Source organism: Prionailurus bengalensis, chromosome B3 (assembly GCF_016509475.1).
Source record: "Prionailurus bengalensis isolate Pbe53 chromosome B3, Fcat_Pben_1.1_paternal_pri, whole genome shotgun sequence".
Classification (NCBI taxonomy): Eukaryota; Metazoa; Chordata; class Mammalia; order Carnivora; family Felidae; genus Prionailurus; species Prionailurus bengalensis.
In genome coordinates, this window is record NC_057355.1 from 21,081,320 (window position 1) to 21,102,652 (window position 21,333).

Consider the following 21,333-nt stretch of genomic DNA (forward strand, 5'->3'; position numbering starts at 1 on the left):
CACTTTGCTCTTCTATCCAGCAATATTTCTCAATAGTCTTATTTAATTTAAATATTTGAACATGTTCTTGGGTTTTATATGTAAATAATCATTTGGGAATAATGGAAATTTTTCTTCTTATTGTATAGAGTTTACTTCTTTTTAATGACTTATTCTAATGGTTGAGATCTGCTATATGGTGTTGAATAGAAGTGATAATGCTAGCCATCCCCATCTCCTTCCTGATATTTGCTGTAGGGCTTCTTAACCTAAAGGAGCATTCATCTATTTCTAGTTTATTAGGAGCTTTTAAACTTGTGTTGAAATAAATAAAATAGCAACTGCTATTCTGCATCTATTGAGATTAAATACGATTTTCTCATTTAATGTGGTAAATTCCATTAATATATTATCTTATGTTAAAACATCCTTATAATACAGGAATAGGGTGCCTGGGTGGCTCAGTTGATTGGGCATCCAACTCTTGATTTCAGCTCAGGTCATGATCCCAGGGTCATGGGATCACAACACGGAATCAAGCCCCACTTTGGGCTCCACACTGAGCATGGAGTCAGCTTGAGATTCTCTCTCTCTCTCTCTCTCTCTCTCTCTCTCTTTCTCTGTCTGTCTTTCTCTGTCTCTCCCCCTCTCCCCCTCTCTCCCACTCATGTGGTCTCTCATTCTTTCTCTCCAAAATAAAAAATAATTTAAAAATACAGGAATATACCAAACTGGGTCATAATGCATTTTTTAATATGCCGTTGGATTTAGGTTTCCAGTAATTTCCTTAGCGTTTTTGCCTTTATGTTCACAAGAACGAATTTTCCTCTCTCGTCCTTTTCATATCTAGATTTGTATTATTTGTTTTTTTAAATAGCCAATTATTCCAACATGGGTTATATAATGCACCATCATTATTACAAGGATCTGCATCTGTACTCTTCTGTTCCTTATCAGTGTCACATTATTCTGTGATCGTAGATGTATGGTACATTTTGATGTGTGCAAAGACCTTCTTCTTGTCCAAAGATTTCTTGACAACACTTGTTTATTTTTTCTTTAATATAAATATATGGTAATGTTTTGTTTGACATTGTTTTAGAGCTAAAGGCTAATTAGAATCACAGTGAGTTTTTAGAAATTCAGAATTTATAGGAAAAATATATGTTATAAAGGAATATAAAGAAAGTTATATTTTATAAAATATATAGACTGTTAATAACTATATTTTATGTAAGCCTCTTGGTAACCACAATGAAAATACCTATAAAAGTTAAACAAAAGTAAAAGAGAAAGGATTCAAGACCTATCACTACAAAACAAACAAACTGGAACACAAAAGAAGACAGTGGTGAGAGAGGGAAAAAGGACCAGAGGCCTTCAAGACAAACAGAACACAGTTAACAAAATGGCAATAGTAAATCTTTCCCTATCAATAATTACTAAATAGACTAAATCCCCAGTTAAAAAAAATACAGAATGGCTGGATGTACAAAAAAAAAAAAAAAAAAAAAAAAGCAGTATCTAACTGTAAGCTGCCTACAAGAAACTCACTTTAGATTCAAGAACACACATAGGCTAAAAGTGAAGGGATGCAAAAGGTATTCCATGCAAACGGTAACCAAAAGAAAGCAGTGTGGCTATACTTATATCAGACAAAGTAGACTTTAAGTCCAAAACGGTTTATAGACAATGAATGTCATCAGTAAAAAGTCAATTCAACGAAAGATAAAGCAGTTGTAAATATATGCACTCAACATCAGAGCACCTATGTATATAAATTGATATTGACAGCTTTGAAAGGAGAAATCAGCAAAACAATAGTAGCAGACTTCAATATGCTACTTTCAATAATAGAACATCAGACAGAAAATCAATAAAGAAGAAGTGGACTTGAACAAAATAGACCTAACAGATACATACAGAGCTTTTCACCCAACAGTACAAGAATACATGGAACATTCTCCAGGATAGATTACAAGTTAGGTCATAAAACAAGTCTTAAGTCAAAACAAGTCTTAAGAAGATTGAAATCATACAAGGTATCTTTTCTGACCACAATAAAATGAAACTAGAAATCAATAACAGCAAGAAAACAGGAAAATTCATTTTATATATGTATATATATATATATATAGAGAGAGAGAGAGAGAGAGAGAGAAAGATACACATATGGTGCATGCAACACACACAAAGAGAGAAATTTATTTTTTACCTGATTATCTTTCCTTAAATTTCAGAAACATGGCAAACAGTTTTCTTGATCTTAAAATTTGATAGAATTATAAGAAAATAATTAGTCTATAAATTACAATTCTTTATATAGTTATGTAGGCAATTTACATCCACCAACTAAAAACTAAAAGCTATTGCTTCAGAGGGAAGAGAACAGGTTTTGTATTGCCAAATAAGGTGCAGTTCTGCACCATTGTGGAGAGTGTAAATCTCCTCATGAGTCCTTGCTCAAAGTTAAAAGTGCCATTGAACAAACAGCATATATTGTATGAGAAGCAAACCTGTCCTCTCCTGGTAGCATTTGTGTTATTGATGGTGCCTGAGAGACTAAAGCAAGGCCAAAATTCACTTAAATTTGTAGGGATCCTAAGTAGAATGTTTGCATCTTGAAATTACAAGTTTTGCAGATTCCTCCATGAATCACTTACCTTCTCCATATGACAGCCTAATTTTAGCTCCTTTTCTAAGACCAGTATTCAAGCCAGCCACAAAAACCTCTGTCTGCAAGAACTGCTTTCTACAGAGACAAATTAAATGGCCTGGGATCTGTTCCAGGATGTAACTCGTCACTTGAGAAATTTTATGGAAAATAGAAGTCACAAATTTTACACACACACACACACACACACACACAAAGATCATACTACCAACAAAAGTGTTTGTACAGATAGAGTCTTGCACATCCATTAATTTATTTTGGTGATGATGAATTTTTCTCTTTGTGTGGTTGGAAATTTGGAAATTAAGCATAACATTTCCTTCCAGTCTGAACTTTAAATTCAGAATAGAATAATGAAATATCCCATACATTATCAAACAAATGTTTACCAGTCATTTGTTTTGAATGAGATATTCTACTATAGAGAACAGCAGAAGACTCGTTCTCTGTTCATGATGCCCTCTCAAAATGAAGACGGAAATATACTGTCAGGAACTGTGCAGAGTCTGAGATTTTACTTGCTTTCAAGCTAACAAAGTAGCCTGTTAGAGTTAACTGTTACTTCTCTGGCAGAAGACATGAGACTCATGGTTCAGAGACAAAGGACTTTCTATTCATGGTGAAAGCAGTAGCCTGAGCTTCATGTTGGTTTGTGTGAGTTCCCTGTGCCCAAGTCTTCAGGGATGATACGAAGGATCCATCATGGATGCCTGCACATGCAGTGAGCTACATTAGGCAGAGAAGCACTGAGCCTGGGGAATTTGATGCATTTGTAATAAACCCATCCTTTGTCTAGGGGCAGTGTTACCTCCTTCCTCAAGCTTGCTTGTTGCAAACACAACCCTGGGAAATAGGCAGGGTAAAGAGCTGTCAAGGTTTATCTTCTTGGCATGCCCAGCAGGAACTTGCAGGCATGCTCAGGACCCAGAGCAGACTGGCTCTTCCAACACAGATCACATTACATGTCTGGTAACAGTCTGTGACCAGTGTCTAACATCACAGTGCAATAGAAAATATATGGTGCAGGTTGCCCTGTGGGTTCAAAAGAGGAAAAATTTTCTGTGATATCAGCTGTTGGAGAAGAAGATACTGAAGGAAATGAGATTCAGCCTGGCCCTTGAAAACAGAATCACATTTGGATCCAAGAGACAAAGAAACATAAGAAAGAACTGTAATGAGAGAAGCCCTTTAAATACTCCTCCTGGGCAAGGTGGGTCAGAAGAGGAAGAGAGTGGTTGTGAAAATGGGGTAAGTTGTCCAGGGACATAGGTGTTAATGAAGGTCTGAGCTGGATAGGCACTGGATTTGGGAGGGGAGGGACAGATGGGAAGGACCTACGGAGGATACGTAAGTTCAAGCTGGTGACGTGAGAATGGTGTTGAGAGTTTTGAAATCTTCACATATTTGCTTTGTTCTCAGAGCAGAGCAGTCCAGTAATGAGTGTACCTTGTGCTTTAATGCAGGAGGTTCTAAGCTCTGGAAGTCACTGAGCTTGGCCGTCCCCACCTGGAACACAGAATGGGATGGCAACACGTGTAGTTTCTGGTCATACTCTCCATCACTCCCACCCAGCTTTTCTAACATCCTTTTTTTCCCAACATTTGAATCCCTTTCCTTCCATGAAAGACCCGCTGATATAGTTATCCCTGCATCGAGTAATTAGGAAGCTTCAATAGGATAATTCTGATAAAACCCAACTCCCAATTATAACACACTTACAATTACTATTAGCTGTGGTCTCATTGGCTATGGTATAGTTTTTATACCATGAGCCTTTCCTTACCTTTTGTCATTACACTTTGGCTGATAATGGGATCTCTTTCTTTATTCAAATTAAAAAAATGTTGAAAAAAAAATGGTCAAGGAGCTAAGAGAAATGAATGTAAGATCATTTGACCTCTGGACAATGGTATTTCAAACAACCAAAGGAATCAAACTCCTGGATTTTTAATGTTTTTTAATGCATAATTTATCATGTCTGTCACCTTCCTCTGTTAATCGTGTTATTAATATTCAGAATTTACTTGGATTGGAGAGAATTTTAAAAGAATTCATCACATGTAAGTTTACCTAAGTATTTCCTCTTTGTTTTGTTTTATACATGATTTGTTATATACATGATTTCCTAGTTTTATTAGAGGAAGTATGCATAATGGCTGACAGCAAACTTAGTATCCACAGTGAAAGACGCACCCTGTTTTAACACTTGCCATTTTGAATGACCTTATAAAAATATTTTATAGAGCACAGCTTTCAGTACTTATAGAGGATTCTTGATAAAGCTGTCAAAGAGCAGAAGTAAAGGCATTACTTAAGCCAGAGAGAGAATTCCAAAGAAACACATAAACGTAATTCCAGGTGAGGTACAGTTATCTAAAAAAAAAGAAAAAAGAAAAAAAAGCCAAACATTTTAACAGCTGGAAGAAGAAGAAGAAAGAAGAAGAAGAAGAAGAAGAAGAAGAAGAAGAAGACGTCTTTCTGGTGTGTGTTTCAAATGAATATACGCCATGAGACATAAAGTGGCATTTGCCTCCTGATGCAAATTCAAAAAAGGTTGTGATTTGTGTTTTTTTCTGTGTGAGTGGTTTTATTTGGTTGCAAATGAGAGTATATACAAAATTAGTGTTCTTTTTAAAAGGGCATTCATTTTAATGACAGTGGAATATGTGGTCACTAAAGTTGAAATTTTTAGATTGAGGACAAAATTCAGGTACTGTTTATATTTTTGGTTATGGTACATTAAGAGATGTCACTATATTGGTTCTAATTTTGAATTGCCCCCTGAGAGATAAAAATATATATAATTAAGATTTATACATACTATCTGAGGTTATTCTCTGGTGTGTCTTTAAGGGGAGGATGGTAATTTCATCCAAGAATGCCCTCTTCTCCAGGGAGTCTGGAGCAACCTAATCCCCTGTGGTCTGGTAGGTCTGGAGATGGGAAAGAGTGAACCCCAGGCCATCAGATACATCAAGGGCACCCACAGGTGAAGGCACATCTTGATTCTGTAGGGATGACACCTAGTCCACAACTTCAATCCTGACCTCCATCATGTGCTCCAGACCCGCCTTTCCAACTGATCACTAACGTCTCTGTGGGAAGGCTCCTGGTAGCTCAACTTTACATGTCCCAGACCACATTGGTTTTTCTCCTTTGAAGATTGCTGCTTTCTCACAGGTCCCTGGCACAACTGCTGGCATCTCATGCTCCCACTCACAATGTATGCCTCAGAATCATCTCCTACCCATTCTTCTCCCACATTCCAGTCTGCCCCCAACCAATGGCCATGCCCTGTTGGTTTTAGCTTCAGAGTCACTCTCAGACTCCCAGTCTCCATGCTTCCTCCATGCACTTTGGTTTCATTCCTCTGCAGCAGTGACAAAATGGTTACCCCCATGTTTCCAGTCTCTCATTTCAACACATATTTACTGAGCACCTGCTACATCCCAGTTTCTATGGTAGTAGGCCCTGCAAAAGGTGTTTCTCTCCATTGTTTGTGAAAATAGCTTACATTATCTTTTTCCCAACATCCCACATCTTCAGAGGTATCTCATCACTTAGGAAATAAAAAAAAAAAACCTCCTTAGCCTTTTTCCAACCACATCGTTGTGTGCTCTTTTCCACAACTGAGCTCCCGTCCTGCTCCATCCTTAGTGGCTGCAGGAGCAGGGAGGACACTTGAGATGGCCATAGTAATGTTGCACAGAAGACTTAAGGCAGATGTCTAAGCCCTGCTCCAGCCGCTGAGAAAACTGAAACAAAAAAAAAGCCACCAAGAGCTTTTGGCCAAGACAGAATTATAGGAACTGGATTTAGTCTCCCACCTGAAACAATTCCCCACCCCCACTCCCCCCCCACCACAAAAAAAAAAACCAGACAAAATATGAAGACATTGAACATCAGGCAATGAAGGACAGTGATCCCTGTGATATGGTCAGTAAATGTCCCAGCTTACAGCCTCAAAAGACTCCAGGTCACAGATCAGGGAAGGGGGACTCAGAAGGATCCCTACAGACTCCCTGAGTTGGGGACACAAAGCTGAAAGTCCTAGGGAGACTAAAGCCTAGGGACTAGAGTTCCCAGGACAGGATAGTGGAGGGGAGAGAACTCTGGAGTCTTTAGAGGTTCCCTCTGGAGTATTCAGTTGGATAATGATTAGCCCATGCACGTAAGGAAACTATTGGAGTCTAGGGAAAGAACCACAGAAAAGGTTTAGAGAACAGTGTCTATTCTCAGATGTGCTCACACAGGTCTGAGAGTAGCACTTGTTCCCACATTATTCAGAGTAATCAGCACAGCTTTCCCTCAGGAGTGAGGAATAATTAGCCCTAGCCTGAGCCCTGCTCATTTCTGCCTAACAAATCTGAAAAACGAGACTCAGTTCTCTGTCTTCACATTGTCATTGAACAGTTTAACCTTGGGGATTTGTTTAAACATGGTATGTTAACTTTGTCCCCTATACTATCATAATCACCCTCCTTTTTGGCTATTTTACAAGTCAGCTTTGAGAACAAATGAGTGGGAAAGGGATTGCAGAAAGACTTTGTGATCATGACTTACAGGAGAGTGGGGAACTTTCTTAAAGGATGAGATAGATAACACGTGGGTTCATGTGTAATGGGAATTACATTCTGGGAATGCTCCCAGAATAGAAAGTCATGTCGACACATACCTCATGCATGTATGATGCATGTCAGGAAATGCAATACTTCCCACCTCCTCTTGAGGATTTGTCAATCCCTTGATTAGATCACTGAAACTAACCTCATTAATGCCATGGTCTTTCAGGTGAAAGATCCAATTTTCCTGATAGCTTTTTGAGTATGTACAGTATTTTGTGCATTTTTGAATGAGTAAAATTGAATTTGAGGCCATATCCTTACAGGTAGACCTTGTTTTATTGTGCTTCACTTTACTGCACTTCTTAGATACTGTATTGAAGGTTTGTTTGCATCAAGTCTACTGGCAACATTTTTCCCACAGCACTTGTTCACTTCATGTCTCTGTCACCTTTTGGCAATTCTCAAAATATTTTGACTTTCATTATTATATTTTTTATGGTGAGCTGTGAGCAGCGATCTCTGATGTTTTACTGTTAAGATTGTTTTGGGGCACCATAAACCATGCCCATATATAAAACGGCAGACTGAATTGATAAATGTATGTGTTCTGACTGCTCCACTGATCAGCCATTCTCTGGTGTGTGCTGTCTCTCTCTCTTTCTCTCTCTCTCTCTCTCTCTCTTTGGGTCTACCTGTTTCTGGAGACATAACAATATTGAAAGTAGGATAATTAATAACCCTACAACAGCCTCTAAGTGTTCAAGTGAAAGGAAGAGTTGAATGTCTCTCCCTTTAAACCAAAGGCTAGAAATGATTAGGCTTAGTGAAAAAGGCATGTTGAAAGCTGAGATAGGCTAAAAGCTAGAGCTCTGGTGCCAGTCATCCAATTAGTGAATACAAAGAAAACGTTCTTGAAGGAAATTGGAAGTGCTACTGCAGTGAACACATGAATGTTAAGAAAGAAAAAGAGCCTTAATGCTGACGTGGAGAAAGTTTTAGTGGGCTGGATAGATGATCAAACAGCCACACATTCCTTTAAGCAAAAGCCTAATCCAGAGCAAGACCCTCACTCTCTTCAGTTCTACAAGGACTGAGAGAGGTGAGGAAGCCGCGGACAGAAAGTTTGAAGCTAGAAGAGGTTGCTTCATGAGGTTTAGGGAAAGAAGCTGTCTCTATAGCATAAAAGTACAAGGTGAAGCAACAAGTGTGGATGTAGAAGTTGCACTAAGTTATTCAGAATATCTAGGTAAGATCATTGATGAAGGTGGCTACATTCAATAGTAGATTTTCAATGGAGAAGAAACAGTTGCCTATAGGAAGAAGATGCCATTTAGGACTTTTATAGCTAGAGAGGAAAAGTCAATGCCTGGCCTCAAAGATTCAAAAGACAGATCGACTCTGATGAAGATGCACAATGAAAGTAATGTCGTTTTCATGCCTGCTAATACAACATCTGTGTTGCAGCCTAACAATCAAGGAGTAATTTTCAACTTTCAAGTCTTCTTATGTAAGAAATACATTTCATTCAAGCCAAAACTGAAGTGAGATATCACCTCACACCTGTAAGAATGGCTAAAATCAAAAGCACAAGAAATGACAAGTGTTGGCAAGGATGTGGAGAAAAAGGAACCCTCTTGCACTTTTGGTGGGATTGCAACGTGGTGAAGCCACTCTGGAAAACAGTATGGAGGTTCCTCAAAAAATTAAAAGTAGAACTACCCTATGATCCAGTAATCACATTACTGGATATTTACCCCAAAATTACCATAACAGTAATCCAAGGGAGAGTGGTTAAGATGGTGGAGGAGTAAGGTGACCCTAAGCTTGCCTCATCCCTCAAACACAGCTAGATAAATATCAAATAATTCTTAACACCCAAGGAATTGATCTGAGGACTGAGAAAACAAGGCTGAACATCTACAAGTAGAAAAATGACCACCTCATGGAAGGTAGGAACTGTGGAAGTTGATTTGAAGGAGAAAAGAACTGTGGGTGCTGTGGAGGGGAGGAAACCCTGATCATTGCGAGAAGAGTGAGAGAGAAAGAGTGAAAAAAGAGTGAAAATGCAGAGGGCACTGCACAAGAAAACCCTTCCCAAAAACCATTGATGGGAAAAGGAGAGGTGCTGAATATTTCAAGTCTTTATACGCAACAGACTAAAGTTTTAGAGATCCATGCTGCTGCTGGGGTTGCGCCTGGTTGGCTTAGCAGTGCTCTGATGAGGAAGGAGGGCAGAAACCCAGAAGCAGGCAGCATGGTTTAAAAATGCACTAACCAAGATGCAAGCCTGAATGATGCCAAGACAAGGAGGATGGACGAATCAGAGGAACAAATCAGTGATATAGAAGATAAAATTATAGAAAATAATGAAGCTGAAAAGAGGAGGAAAATAAAGGTTTTATATCATGAATGTAGACTTAGGGAACTCAGTTACTCCTTAAGGCATAATAACATTCATATCATAGGAGTCTCAGAAGATGAAGAGAGAAAAAGAGGGGCAGAAGGTTTATTTCAGCAAATTATAGCTGAAAACTTCCCTAATCTGAGGAGGGAAACAGATGTGAAAATCCAAGAAGCACATGGAAGCAAGAGAACTCCCAATAAATTCAATAAAAGCTGGCCATCACCAAGACATATCATAGTCAAATTCACGAAATACACAGACAAGGAAAGAATCCTCAAAGCAGCAAGGGGAAAAAGTCCTTAAACTACAAAGGAAGACAGATCAGATTCACAGCAGATCTGTCCACAGAAACTTGGCAGGCCAGAAGGGAGTGGCATGATATATTCAATGTGCTGAATGGGAAAATATGAAATATGCAGCCAAGAATGCTTTATCCAGCAAGCCTGTCACTCAGAATAGAAGGAGAGATGAAGAGTTCCCCAGAGAATCAAAAACTAGAGAGTTTGTAACCACTAAGCCAGCCCTGCAAGAAATATTAAAGGGAACTCTTTGGGGAAAAGAGTAACAAAACCAACAAAGACTAGAAAGGAATACAGAACATCACCAGAAATACTTACTTTAGAGGTAACACAATGGCACTAAATTCATATCTATCAATAATCACCCTGAATGTAAATGGGCTAAATGCTCCAATCAAAAGACATAGGGTATCAGAATGTATAAAAATAAAAACAAGACACATTTATATGCTGCCTACAAGAGACTTATTTTATAAAGACCTAATGATACCTGCAGATTGAAAGTGAAGGGATGGAGAACCATCTATCATTCTAATGGATGTAAAAAAAAAAAAGCCAGAGTAGCCATACTTATATCTGGAAAACTGGATTTTAAACCAAAATCTGTAACAAGAGACGAAGAAGAGCATTATACCACAATTAAGGGGTCTGTCCATCAAGAAGATCTAACAATTGTAAATATTTATGCCCCCACCTTGAGAGCACCCAAGTATATAAATCAATTAATAACAAACATAAACTCATTGATAATAATAGATAATTAATAATAGATAATAGTAGGAGACCTTAATACCCCACTTACAACAATGGACATATCATCTAAGCGGAAAATCAACAAGGAAACAATGGCTTTGAATGACACACTGAACCAGTTGGACTTACCAGTTATATTCAGAACATGCCATCCTAAAGCAGCAGAATACACATTCTTTTCAAGTGCACATGGAACATTCTTTGGAATAGATCACATAATGGGTTATAAATCAGTCCTCAGCAAGTACAAAATGATGGAGACCATGCATATTTGCAGACCACAACACTATGAAACTTGAAATCAACCACAAGAAAAAATTTGGAAATCCCACAAATACATGGAAGGTTAAAAACATCCTACTACAGAATGAATGGGTTAACCTGGAAATTAAAGAAGAAATTAGAAAATATATGGAAGCAAAGGAAAATTAAAACATAAAAGTCCAAGCCCTTTGGATGCAGCAAAGGCAGTCCAAGAGAGAAGTATATTGCAATACAGGCCTGTATCAAGAAGCAAGAATAGTCTCAAATACACAACCTAACTTTACACCTAAAGGAGCTAGAAAAGGAGCAGTATAAAAACCTAAATCTAGCAGAAGGGAACTAATAAAAGCTAGAGCAGAAATAAACGAAAGAGAAACAAACAAAAACAGAATAGATCAATGAAACCAAGAGCTGATTCCTTGAAAAGATTAATAAAATTAATTTATAAACCCCTAGCCAGACTTGTCAGAAAGAAAAGAGAAAGAACTCAAATAAATAAAGTCATTAATCAGAGAGGAGAGATCACAACTAACACCACAGAAATGCCAAAAATTATAAGAGATTATGAAAAAATATATGCCAATAAACTGCACAAGCTGGAAGAAATAGACAAATTCCTAGAAACATACAAACTACCAAAATTGACACAGGAAGAAATAGAAAGTTTGAATAGACCCATAACCAGAAAAGAAATTGAATAAGCAATCAAAAATTTCCCAACAAACAAAAGTCGCCAGATGGCTTCCCAGGGGAATTCTACAAGACATTAAAGAAGAATTAATACCTGTTCTTCTCACACTGTCCTCCCCCCCCCCAAAAAAAATGGAAGGAAAACTCCCAAATTTCTTCTAGGAGGCCACGATTACATTGACTCCAAAACCAGAAAAAGACCCCACTAAGAAGCAGAATTATAGGCCAGTATCCCTGAACATGGATGCAAAAATTCTCAACAAAGTACCAGCAAATTTAATTCATCAGTATTAAAATAATTAGTCACCACAATTGGTATTTATTCCTGGGCTTCATTGATGGTTCAATACTCACAAATCAATCAATGTGATATACCACATTGATAAAAGAAAGGCTAAGAACCACATGATTCTCTCAATAGATGCAGAAAAAGCATTTGACAAAATACAGCATCCTTTCTTGATAAAAATTCTTAAGTAGGGATAGATGGAATGAACCCCAACATCATAAAGGCCATATATGAAAGATCCACAACTAATATACCCAATTGGGGAAAAAAATGAGAGCTTTTACTCAATGGTCAGGAACAAGACAGGGATGTCCACTCTCACCATTACTATTTAACATAGTACTGGAAGTCTTAGCCTCAGCAATCAGACAACAAAAAGAAATAAAAGACATCCAAACTGGGAAGGAAAAAGTCAAAATTTCACTATTCAAAGGTGACATGATACTCTATGTAGAAAACCTGAAAGACTCCACCAAAAAGTTTGTTAGAACTAATACATGAATTCAGCAAACTCACAGGATATAAAATCAAGGTACAGAAATCTGTTGCATTTCTATACACCAATAATGAAGCATCAGAAAAAGAAATCAAGGAATCAATCCCATTTTACAATTATACCAAAAACCCTAAGATACCTAGGAATAAACCTAACCAAAGAGGTAAAAGATCTATACTCTGAAAACTATAGGACACTTATGAAAGAAAGTGAAGAGGACACAAAGAAATGGAAAAACATTCCATGTTTATAGATTGGAATAACAGATACTGTTAAAATGTCTATACCACCCAAAGCAATCTACACATTCAGTGCAATCCCTATCAAAATGCCACCAGCATTTAAAAAACAATCCTAAATTTTGCATTGAAGGACAAAAGACCCTGAATAGCCAAAGCAATCTTGACAAAGCAAAGCAAAGCTGGGGGCATCACAATTTCAGACTTCAAGCTGTGTTACAAAGCTATAGTCATCAAAACATTATGGTACTGGCACAAAAACATACATATATATCAATGGAACAGGATAGAAAACCCAGAAATCTTCACAATCTTGGATTAGACAGAAGTTCTTAAACTTGACACCAAAAGCATGATCCATAAAGTAAAATTGGTAAGCTGGATATTGTGAACATGAAACTTACAAAACTTGTGTTCAGTGAAAACTTGTGTGAAGAGGATTAAAAAACAAATTATGGACTGGGAAAAAATGTTTGCAAACCACATATCTGACAAAAGAGCAGGATCTTAAATGCAAAAAGAACTCTCAAAACTCAATAAAAATGCATCCAGTGCAGTTGGGGAATGGGCAAAAGGTATGAACAGACACTTTACCTAAGAGGGCATAGATATCCAATGAGCACACATAGGGTTGCCTGGGTGGCTCAGCTGGTTAAGCGTCTGACTCTTGTTTTCACTTAGCTCAGGTCATGATCTCACGGTTCATGAGTTTGTACCCCACATGGGTTCTGAGCTGACAGTGCAGAGCCCATGTGGGATTCTTTCTCCATCTGCCCCTCCCATGTTCATTCTCTTTCTCTCTCTCTCTCTCTCTCTCAAAATAAATAAACTTAAAAAACTGAGCACACATGAAGATGTTTAGCAGCATTAGCCATCAAGGAAATATAAATTAAAACCATATTGGTATATCACTACACTCCCCATCAGAATGGCTAAAATAAAAATGGTGATACCAAGTGTGGACAAGGAAACAGAGAAGCTGGATCATTCATACACTGCTGGTAGGAACGTAAAATGGTTCATCCACTGTGGAAGACAATTTGGCAATTTCTCATAAAACTAAACATTCAATTACCATGTGACTCAACAACTGTACTCTTGGACATTTTTCCCAGAGAAATAAAAACCTATGGTCACACAAAGACCTGTATGCAAATGTTAATGGCAACTTTATTTGTATAAGCCAACAAATTGAAAACAACCCAGATATTTCTCATCTGGTGCCTGATTGAGCAAACTGGGTACATCCAAGCCATGGAATACTGCTCAACAGTAAAAAGGAATGAACTATGATACGTGCAACAGCATGGATGAATCTTCAGGGAATTATGCTGAGTGAAAAAAGTAAGGTTACATGCTATATGATTCCACTTGTATATGGTTCTTGAAAGGACAAAATTATAAAAATTGAGACCAGATTAATGGTTGACAAGGGTTGAGCTGGAACAGGGGGAAGGAGGTATGTTGGTCAATGAAAGGGCAACATGGGGCAGGGAGCCTTGTGATGATGGAAATGTTCTTCTTGACTGCATCCACATCAATCCTGGCTATGATATTTCACTATAGTTTTATAAGATGCTACCATGGGGGAAACTGAGTAAAGAGTATGCAGGATTTCTCTGTATTATTTCTTATATACCTGCATGTGATTCTACCATTACCCCAAGGTAAAAAGCTTAATTTAAAAACTTGGCATTTTAGGGGTGCCTGGGTGGCTTCCTCAGTTAAGTGTCTGACTTCGGCTCAGATCATGATCTCATGGTTCATGAGTTCGAGCCCCACGTAGGGTTCTGTGCTGGCAGCTCAGACCCTGGAGCCTGCTTCAGATTCTGTGTCTCTCCCTCTCTGCCCCTCCCCTCTTCGTGCTCTATCTCTCTCTGTCTCTCAAAAATGAATAAACAGTAAAAAGGAAGAAAGAAGAAAGGAAGAAAGAAAGAAAGAAAGAAAGAAAGAAAGCTTGGCATTTTATTAAATACTTAATTTTGAGATACATTTTATAATTAATAAAGATTGCCCATCCGCTTAAATGCTGGTGATTCCAAGATTTTCTTAGACAGTGACTGCCTAATCATGATCAAAATTGTGAAATATATCATTTAGTATCTAATAATTTGATCAGCATTGTAGAAGAATAAACAGATGTGTCTCTATTAAAGTCCAGTTTTGATTATGAAGCAAACAAAAAGCTACAAAACAAAACCTCCATGAAGTGGGTAACAATTGGCCACACTTTTTCTGGACCTTGATGGAAATGCTAAGGATCTGCCTTCTGAGTTGTCAGGATGAGACTGACTTTCTTCTGCCTTTTTTTCTCTCACAGGATCTCCTCTTCAGCGTGTGTGCCCTCAATGTCCTCTCCACCATCGTGTGTGCTTTGGCCACAGCCATGTGCTGCATGCAGATGGTCTCTTCTGATGTCCTGCAGATGGTGAGTGGCCCCCTTCCTTCCCAAGCACGCTCAAGATGGCTAGCCTGACCCCCTTCTCCTCCAGCCAGTTTGAAACCAACATAGAGTGGACACTTCTAGCTTCCAACCAGAAACCCCAAGGATGATAGGCCCTGAGGGTCCATGGAGGCCACCTCATGCTGCCCTCTGGAAGACAGAGAACCTGTACATTTGGTGCCACTAACATATTTATTTTAGGCATTGAATGCATGTTAACAGAGCTGCATGTTAACAGAGTCCGGCCTCCCTCATGCCCCTCTAGACGGCCTCTACTGTGTCCCCTGAATAATTTTAGTGACAATCCTGTAGCCCTAGACATCCTCTGGGCCCAGCACCTCCAGAGCGAGGTGGCTTCTTCAAGCTTTAATGTTCTCTTTTAATAAAGGGAGGTTTTAGAAGATGAGTTCTTTTCAAATTGAAAAACTGCTCATCTGTGCTTTTTAGACTTCCTAATTAACCCTGAGCTCATAATCTACTGGCAGGTCACTGGCTGGCCCTCATGACCACCCTGGCCAGGGTCTTACAGTCGAAGAACTGCTGCTCCCAAGGGAGAGAGATAATAACAGGAGCAAGGGTCATACACATATTAATACACGTTTATAAGTACATGCTTAATAAATAATGAAGGCTCTTTATTATTCAGTGTAAATGAAACACAACCCACTGTTTGCTGTGTCACCACTAAAGTCAGTACGATAAAGAGAAACTAATGGGAAGATATTGTTCTCTAGTGCTCAGGGTAGGAATCATCTGTGTGTGCGTGCATCTGTCTGTCTCTGTGTCTCTGTCTCTTGTGTTGCTTCTTCAAGATCCATCTGCCTCCCCCTCAGTGTTTTATGCATCTCACAAAAAGAAAAGCAAGTTATTCTTGTAGTAGGCTGTTTTATTTGCTCTTTCTTATCCACCCCATGGCAATACATCAGTTCATCAAGATACAGGGCCAGAGAGCATCATTACCAAGATGTTAAAAATTCATTGGTTCTAATCATATGCAACATCCGCCTCTTTGTCCCAGTGTATATCTACACAGCTGTCACAGCCAGGGCTGACCTTTCTGAGAAGTGGCAGTTCTCCGAAAGGTATCTAATTAAGCAGTTATTCAGCAGCGATGAACTTTTGGCCCTGCTCACCGAGGCCTCATGTTGGTGATTTTCTCCGGCATGTTGTGTAAAGGAAAGGTTAAGTACCATGGGGTTCTACTCACCTCTGCATATTTTACTATTGATCTGTAAATATCACACCAATTTGACCAAACTAACAGAACCAAAGGGCTATAAATGTAAACGTTTGCATTTCCTGGTTTGAAGTGTTAGAATGAAACCCACCAACTAAACAAGCATCAGGCCTATGGAAGCTGTGATAGATATACAACTGTAACATCAAGAGCAGGGTCATTCTATCATTCTGCCACAGGGAACCTGAGCGGGCCTGGAATCCTGGGCCTGACGACAGCCATGACTGGGTCGGAGTCCCACCTCTTCTGCATATGAGGCAGGGGACTCCGGACATGTCACTGAACCCGCCAGAGCCTCAATTTCCTCAACTCAAATGAACCTAATGGTATACCTGGTGAACATTCAAGAAACATGACCTAGTCGATCCATAAATGTGGGCAGAATATTAGTTACTGGGCTATCTCAGCCACGACTATGAATGCCATGGCCCTTGATGTACTTTGCCAACTGTAAAACACCAAAGGGAAATAAGGTGTTTTTACAATTACCACAGCCACCATCACAACCTCTGGTTGTTTCATAGCTGAGTGTTTGTGGGTAAGTTTGCTTCTTACCCCTGGCTTAGAAGTAGAAATCAGTTAAATTCCTGCAGGTGAGTCCTTTTCCCTTTGTGTCTATGGGCTATGGGACCAGACAAGGCTCAAGGGGGACAGGTGGTATATGACCATGGTGCATTGTGGAACCAGTGCATGATCTTGGGCACATCCCTGCCTATTGGTCCCAGTTTCCTCTGCTCTATGTAAGACTGTTCATGTTCTGCTTCCTCTTGGGTCCGCTGACAGAGGAATCACATAATGCATGTGTGTGGACTTTGAAAAACCCTGGTGGCCATGTGAAGGAGGTGGGCTCTTACCACATGGGTCAGAAGCTGGGTGAAGCTGGCCACACAGGCTGCACCCGTGAGAAAGGAGAAGTGGGAAGCCCAGGGGCTCATGGGTACGCCCTGCAGGATGGAACCTGGTACTATTTATTCATGAAAATGCCTCAGGCTCTTTTTACTTTTTTAGAAAAGTCTTTTCCTTTTTCTCCAGCTCTACTCCATTGCAATTGACTTTAATTTTCTTACTTCATTTCATTAGACTGTTTAATTAAAGAAGTAATGTATGATCACTGAAACAAGTAAAACATAGAGATAGATAAAGGCATAGTTAATAATCTACCTTCTCCCATCTTATTCTCTTGAGGAAACTTTGCATTAAATCCTTCCATTTCTTTATTGACTTCTTAGTGTTTATATTAACATATATATAATCTATTTTCCTTGTTCCTCCTTCCCTTCTTCCCTCCATCCTTCCCTTTCTTCTTCCTTCCATTATTTCTTCCTTTTAGCCAAATAGGATCATACCATTCATTATCACTCTGCAGTGTGATTTTAATAGCCTGAAACTCTCATGGACATCCCTCTAGGTTAATCTACACAGAAATGTATTCCTGTCTACATTGATCCATAATATGGATGTAATGTCAGTCAGTTGGCTATTTATCTATTCGATCTATGAATGCTTGAGTTCTTTCTTTCTTTTTTTGAGAGAGGGCATGAGTGAGCAAGGGGCAGAGAGAGGGAAAAAGAGAGAGAGGGAGAGAGAGAGAGAAGCAGGGCTCATGCTCACCCAAAGTGGAGATAGAACCACGAGATCATGAACTGAGCCTAAGTCAGATGCTTAACTGACTGAGCCACCCAAGCACCCTTTTCTTTTCAAAAAACATTTTTTATTAATGTTTATTTATTTTTGAGAGGGAAAAAGAGAGGGACAGAGCACAAGCAGAGGAGGGGCAGAGAGAGGAAGACACAGAATCCGAAGCAGGCTACAGGCTCTGAGCTGTCAGCACAGAGTCCAATGCAGGGCTCAAACTCACGAACTGTGAGATCATGACAGGAGCTGAAGTTGGACACTTAACCGACTGAGCCACCCAGGTGCTCCATGGTGCCCCTTTCTTATTTTTGATTTTGGTTTTGTTTATGTCACTGTGATCATATAGTGGTTAGTACTCTGCGTTGTGGTTTTGTTTATGCCTGTGCAGATGGTGCTTCAGTAAGCACATATAGTCATAGCTCCCTTAGCCCACCTGTGCTGACCCCACTGGCCGGGTAGCCATGGTCTCCATCCTACCGATGATGCACTGTCTGCTCCCCACAACACGTTTGTTCACCAGCAGCCTCTGTGGTTCACCCATGTGCCTTCTCTGCTCCCAGTAGTTTGGTCACAAGCTTTCCAAGGGACAGTTGTATCTGTCCCCAAACCAGTCTATGTCAGTGGTATTTGGATTGTTAAGTGCATGTTCTAGTGCTATATAAGCCGATGAAATATGAGTGCAAAAAAGAGAATTGTTTATTTTACAAAAAAGGATGGAGTTCTTTGGGAAGATTCAGAAAAAAAAGGGGGTCCCTGGATATACTGCTCTCAATTTTTGGTGTGGGTGAGATAATTATAAGAGGTTGAGATACAGAATTTTAAAAATCTAGGAGGCATCTGCACACACATTGTTTCACAAGTACCTTTAAGCTCCAGCCCTGCTCCAAAAGCACAAAAATGGGAAGTGAGTTAATTCTCATAGGTGTAGTTTACACAACAAAGAAGACCACGGGGTGCTCTAGACAACAGACTGAGACTCACAGCAAGAGCCTTAGCCTGGCATGGAAGGAACCCGCAGTTCCTTTCTTATTTCTGGGGATCAGCATTTTGGGATAAATAACCATTTGGGGAACTGATATAATGAATGCATGTATACATGAGATGCCTAGCGTCAGAATTTAGAAAGCTGAAGTACTCTAATATGTTTGGAACTAGTGGCAAAAGGCGATCTGAGTATAAAATTCAGTTTATAGATATGGTTTTATGGAGAAAGCTTTTACCTCCAAAGTGTCTCTAATCTCACATTTTTAGTTTTATTTCTTGAGCATAATCTCATTTTTCCATTTTTCCATCCAGCTCTTTTCCTCCCCACGTACTTTATTGCCAGCCACTTTAGCCCAAGAGACATCATCTGCTATTGCATGCATCTCCATTAGGAACTTGCCTGTGAACTTCATCTTTTATTATTGTCATTTATGTTCTCAACACTAGTCATGTGCCCTGTAAAGCAGAACACCTCCAGAAAGTGCAGACAGAGCATCATTGCCCACAGAGCTAGCAAGGGGTGTCGTGGCCAGGGACAGTTGGGACACCACCTCCTGGGAGCCCCAGAATCGCTCAAGTTCACCAGTATCTTCACCTCTCTGGCTCACTCCACTGCTGGTTCAGCACCCCACGGAGGCTGGCCCTCTTTGGACCCACAGTGGCCTTCCTTGAAGTTTGGGTTTACCAGAAACGTCTCTAGGTAGTAGGTGCTACTTATGTAGGACTAAGGGACTAGGACCAAAGGGTGTCTGACTAATCTTAAAATCTAGTTACAGCAGACAATCCTAAAAGTGATACATACAAGCTACAAACATTTTATTTTGACTTTAAATATGCAGATGAGCATTTATCCATCAGGGTTTTGATTTGGGGCCAAGATCTTCTGTTCAATAATGGGTCTACACATTGCTGTACTGAGTTGCATTTCTTTTTTTTTTCTTAATATTGATTTATTTTTGAGAGAACGTGAGTGGGGAAGGGGCAGAGAGAGGGGGACAGAGGATCCAAAGCGGGCTCTATGTTGACAGGCTGACAGCAGCAAGCCTGATGTGGGCCTCAAACTCACGAACTGCAAGATCATGACCTGAGCTAAAGTAGGACACTCAACCAAGTGAGCTGCCCAGGTGCCCCCAAGTTGCATATCCTGTATAAACTTCATAAAAATATCACTATCTGTAATTTCCAGATCCTTGAAATTGGCATGAGCCAGGCAAAATGAGATGCACGAACTCCCCTGAATATCTTCTGACTCCTCTCCCTCCCTTACAGCTAGCTGCCTTGCCAGTTCCCATTTTGGCAGTGGTTTCTGCTCAGCTGCTCTCCTTTGTCAAGTCTTTCCAAAGCGTTCAACTTGGTTCTCGTAGAATGAGCGTGTTTTCCTGCCTGCATTCATATTTCATTATGAATTACAGTAGTAACTAAAACTGGCCTTTAGCTGTTCGGGAATGCGCCCTTGTGTCCTGGGTAGGCAGGAAACACACATGGTACACCTGGCATGGTGGCAGGACTGGAGAGCAGCAAGGTGCCTCAGGCAGGCGTCACTCCAGGGTCTGGAGCATGGAGGGAAACCCCAGCTCATCAGATCGGTTGGCCAGGAGAGGTGGATTAAGAAAACTTCTACCATAGTAATACTAGAGTATTTGTACCAAGTCTCAGGAAGGGTAGAGGAAGAGGCCTATTCCCCTGTATTTCTTAGCCCCTGAGGGAAGTCTCAAAGGTGTGTGTGACCCATTCAGGAGCCAGAATGTGGCAGGGAAACTGGGAAAGTGTGCTGTTCCCAGCGAACTAGAGAGGCAGCTGCTGGTCAGGAGCCTGGGGAGGGTGTAAAAGGAGGCTGGCAGGCTTGTCCTGGGGCCTGGAGGAGACGAGTCTGCTCAGAACTCAGAGGAGTTTGTGGAAATTCCAGCCCCTTGTCTCCAGACCCCTGCAGGCCTGTCCTGCCCTCCATTCCTTACTTCTCCCCCTCCCCCCATGGCCAGAGATAGAGGCATAGGGACTGAAGAGCTAATATTTGTGATGTGGTCTTGTTTAAGCCCCACAACACTACCGTCTGGGTCTGTGACCTAGAAATGGTGTTTCCCAGTGTGACCCTGTCAGGCCAGGTGGGGTGAGGAAAGGAGACAAAGGGGAGCTCAAAGGGGTCAGTAATATGCTTATAGTCTTGTGGGCCCTCAGTGGTCAAGCAGGATCATCTGAGGCCTGCCGACCTCTTCACCCTTCATCTCAGACAACAGACTATGCGCTGTTCTCACGGAGCCAAATTTTAGGGTCTCCGCTAAGTGGGCCTCAGGAAGCCCAGCCCTCCACCCTGGTTCCAGGGCACATGTAAGGACAGCACATGCCTAAGTTGGGATTCCCTCTCCAGAGCAGACATATGGGAAG

General features: G+C 40.2%; 1 protein-coding gene across 2 annotated transcripts in view; it reads left to right on the top strand.

Annotated features, from left to right (window-relative positions):
* The window catches only part of FAM189A1 (family with sequence similarity 189 member A1), a 461,340-nt gene that overhangs the window by 415,268 nt on the left and 24,739 nt on the right, over positions 1–21,333 (top strand). For both annotated transcript variants that reach the window (XM_043554845.1, XM_043554846.1), the window contains one exon: positions 14,973–15,080. In XM_043554845.1, coding sequence (XP_043410780.1) covers positions 14,973–15,080 — 108 coding nt within the window. The remainder of the gene's footprint in view (positions 1–14,972; positions 15,081–21,333) is intronic.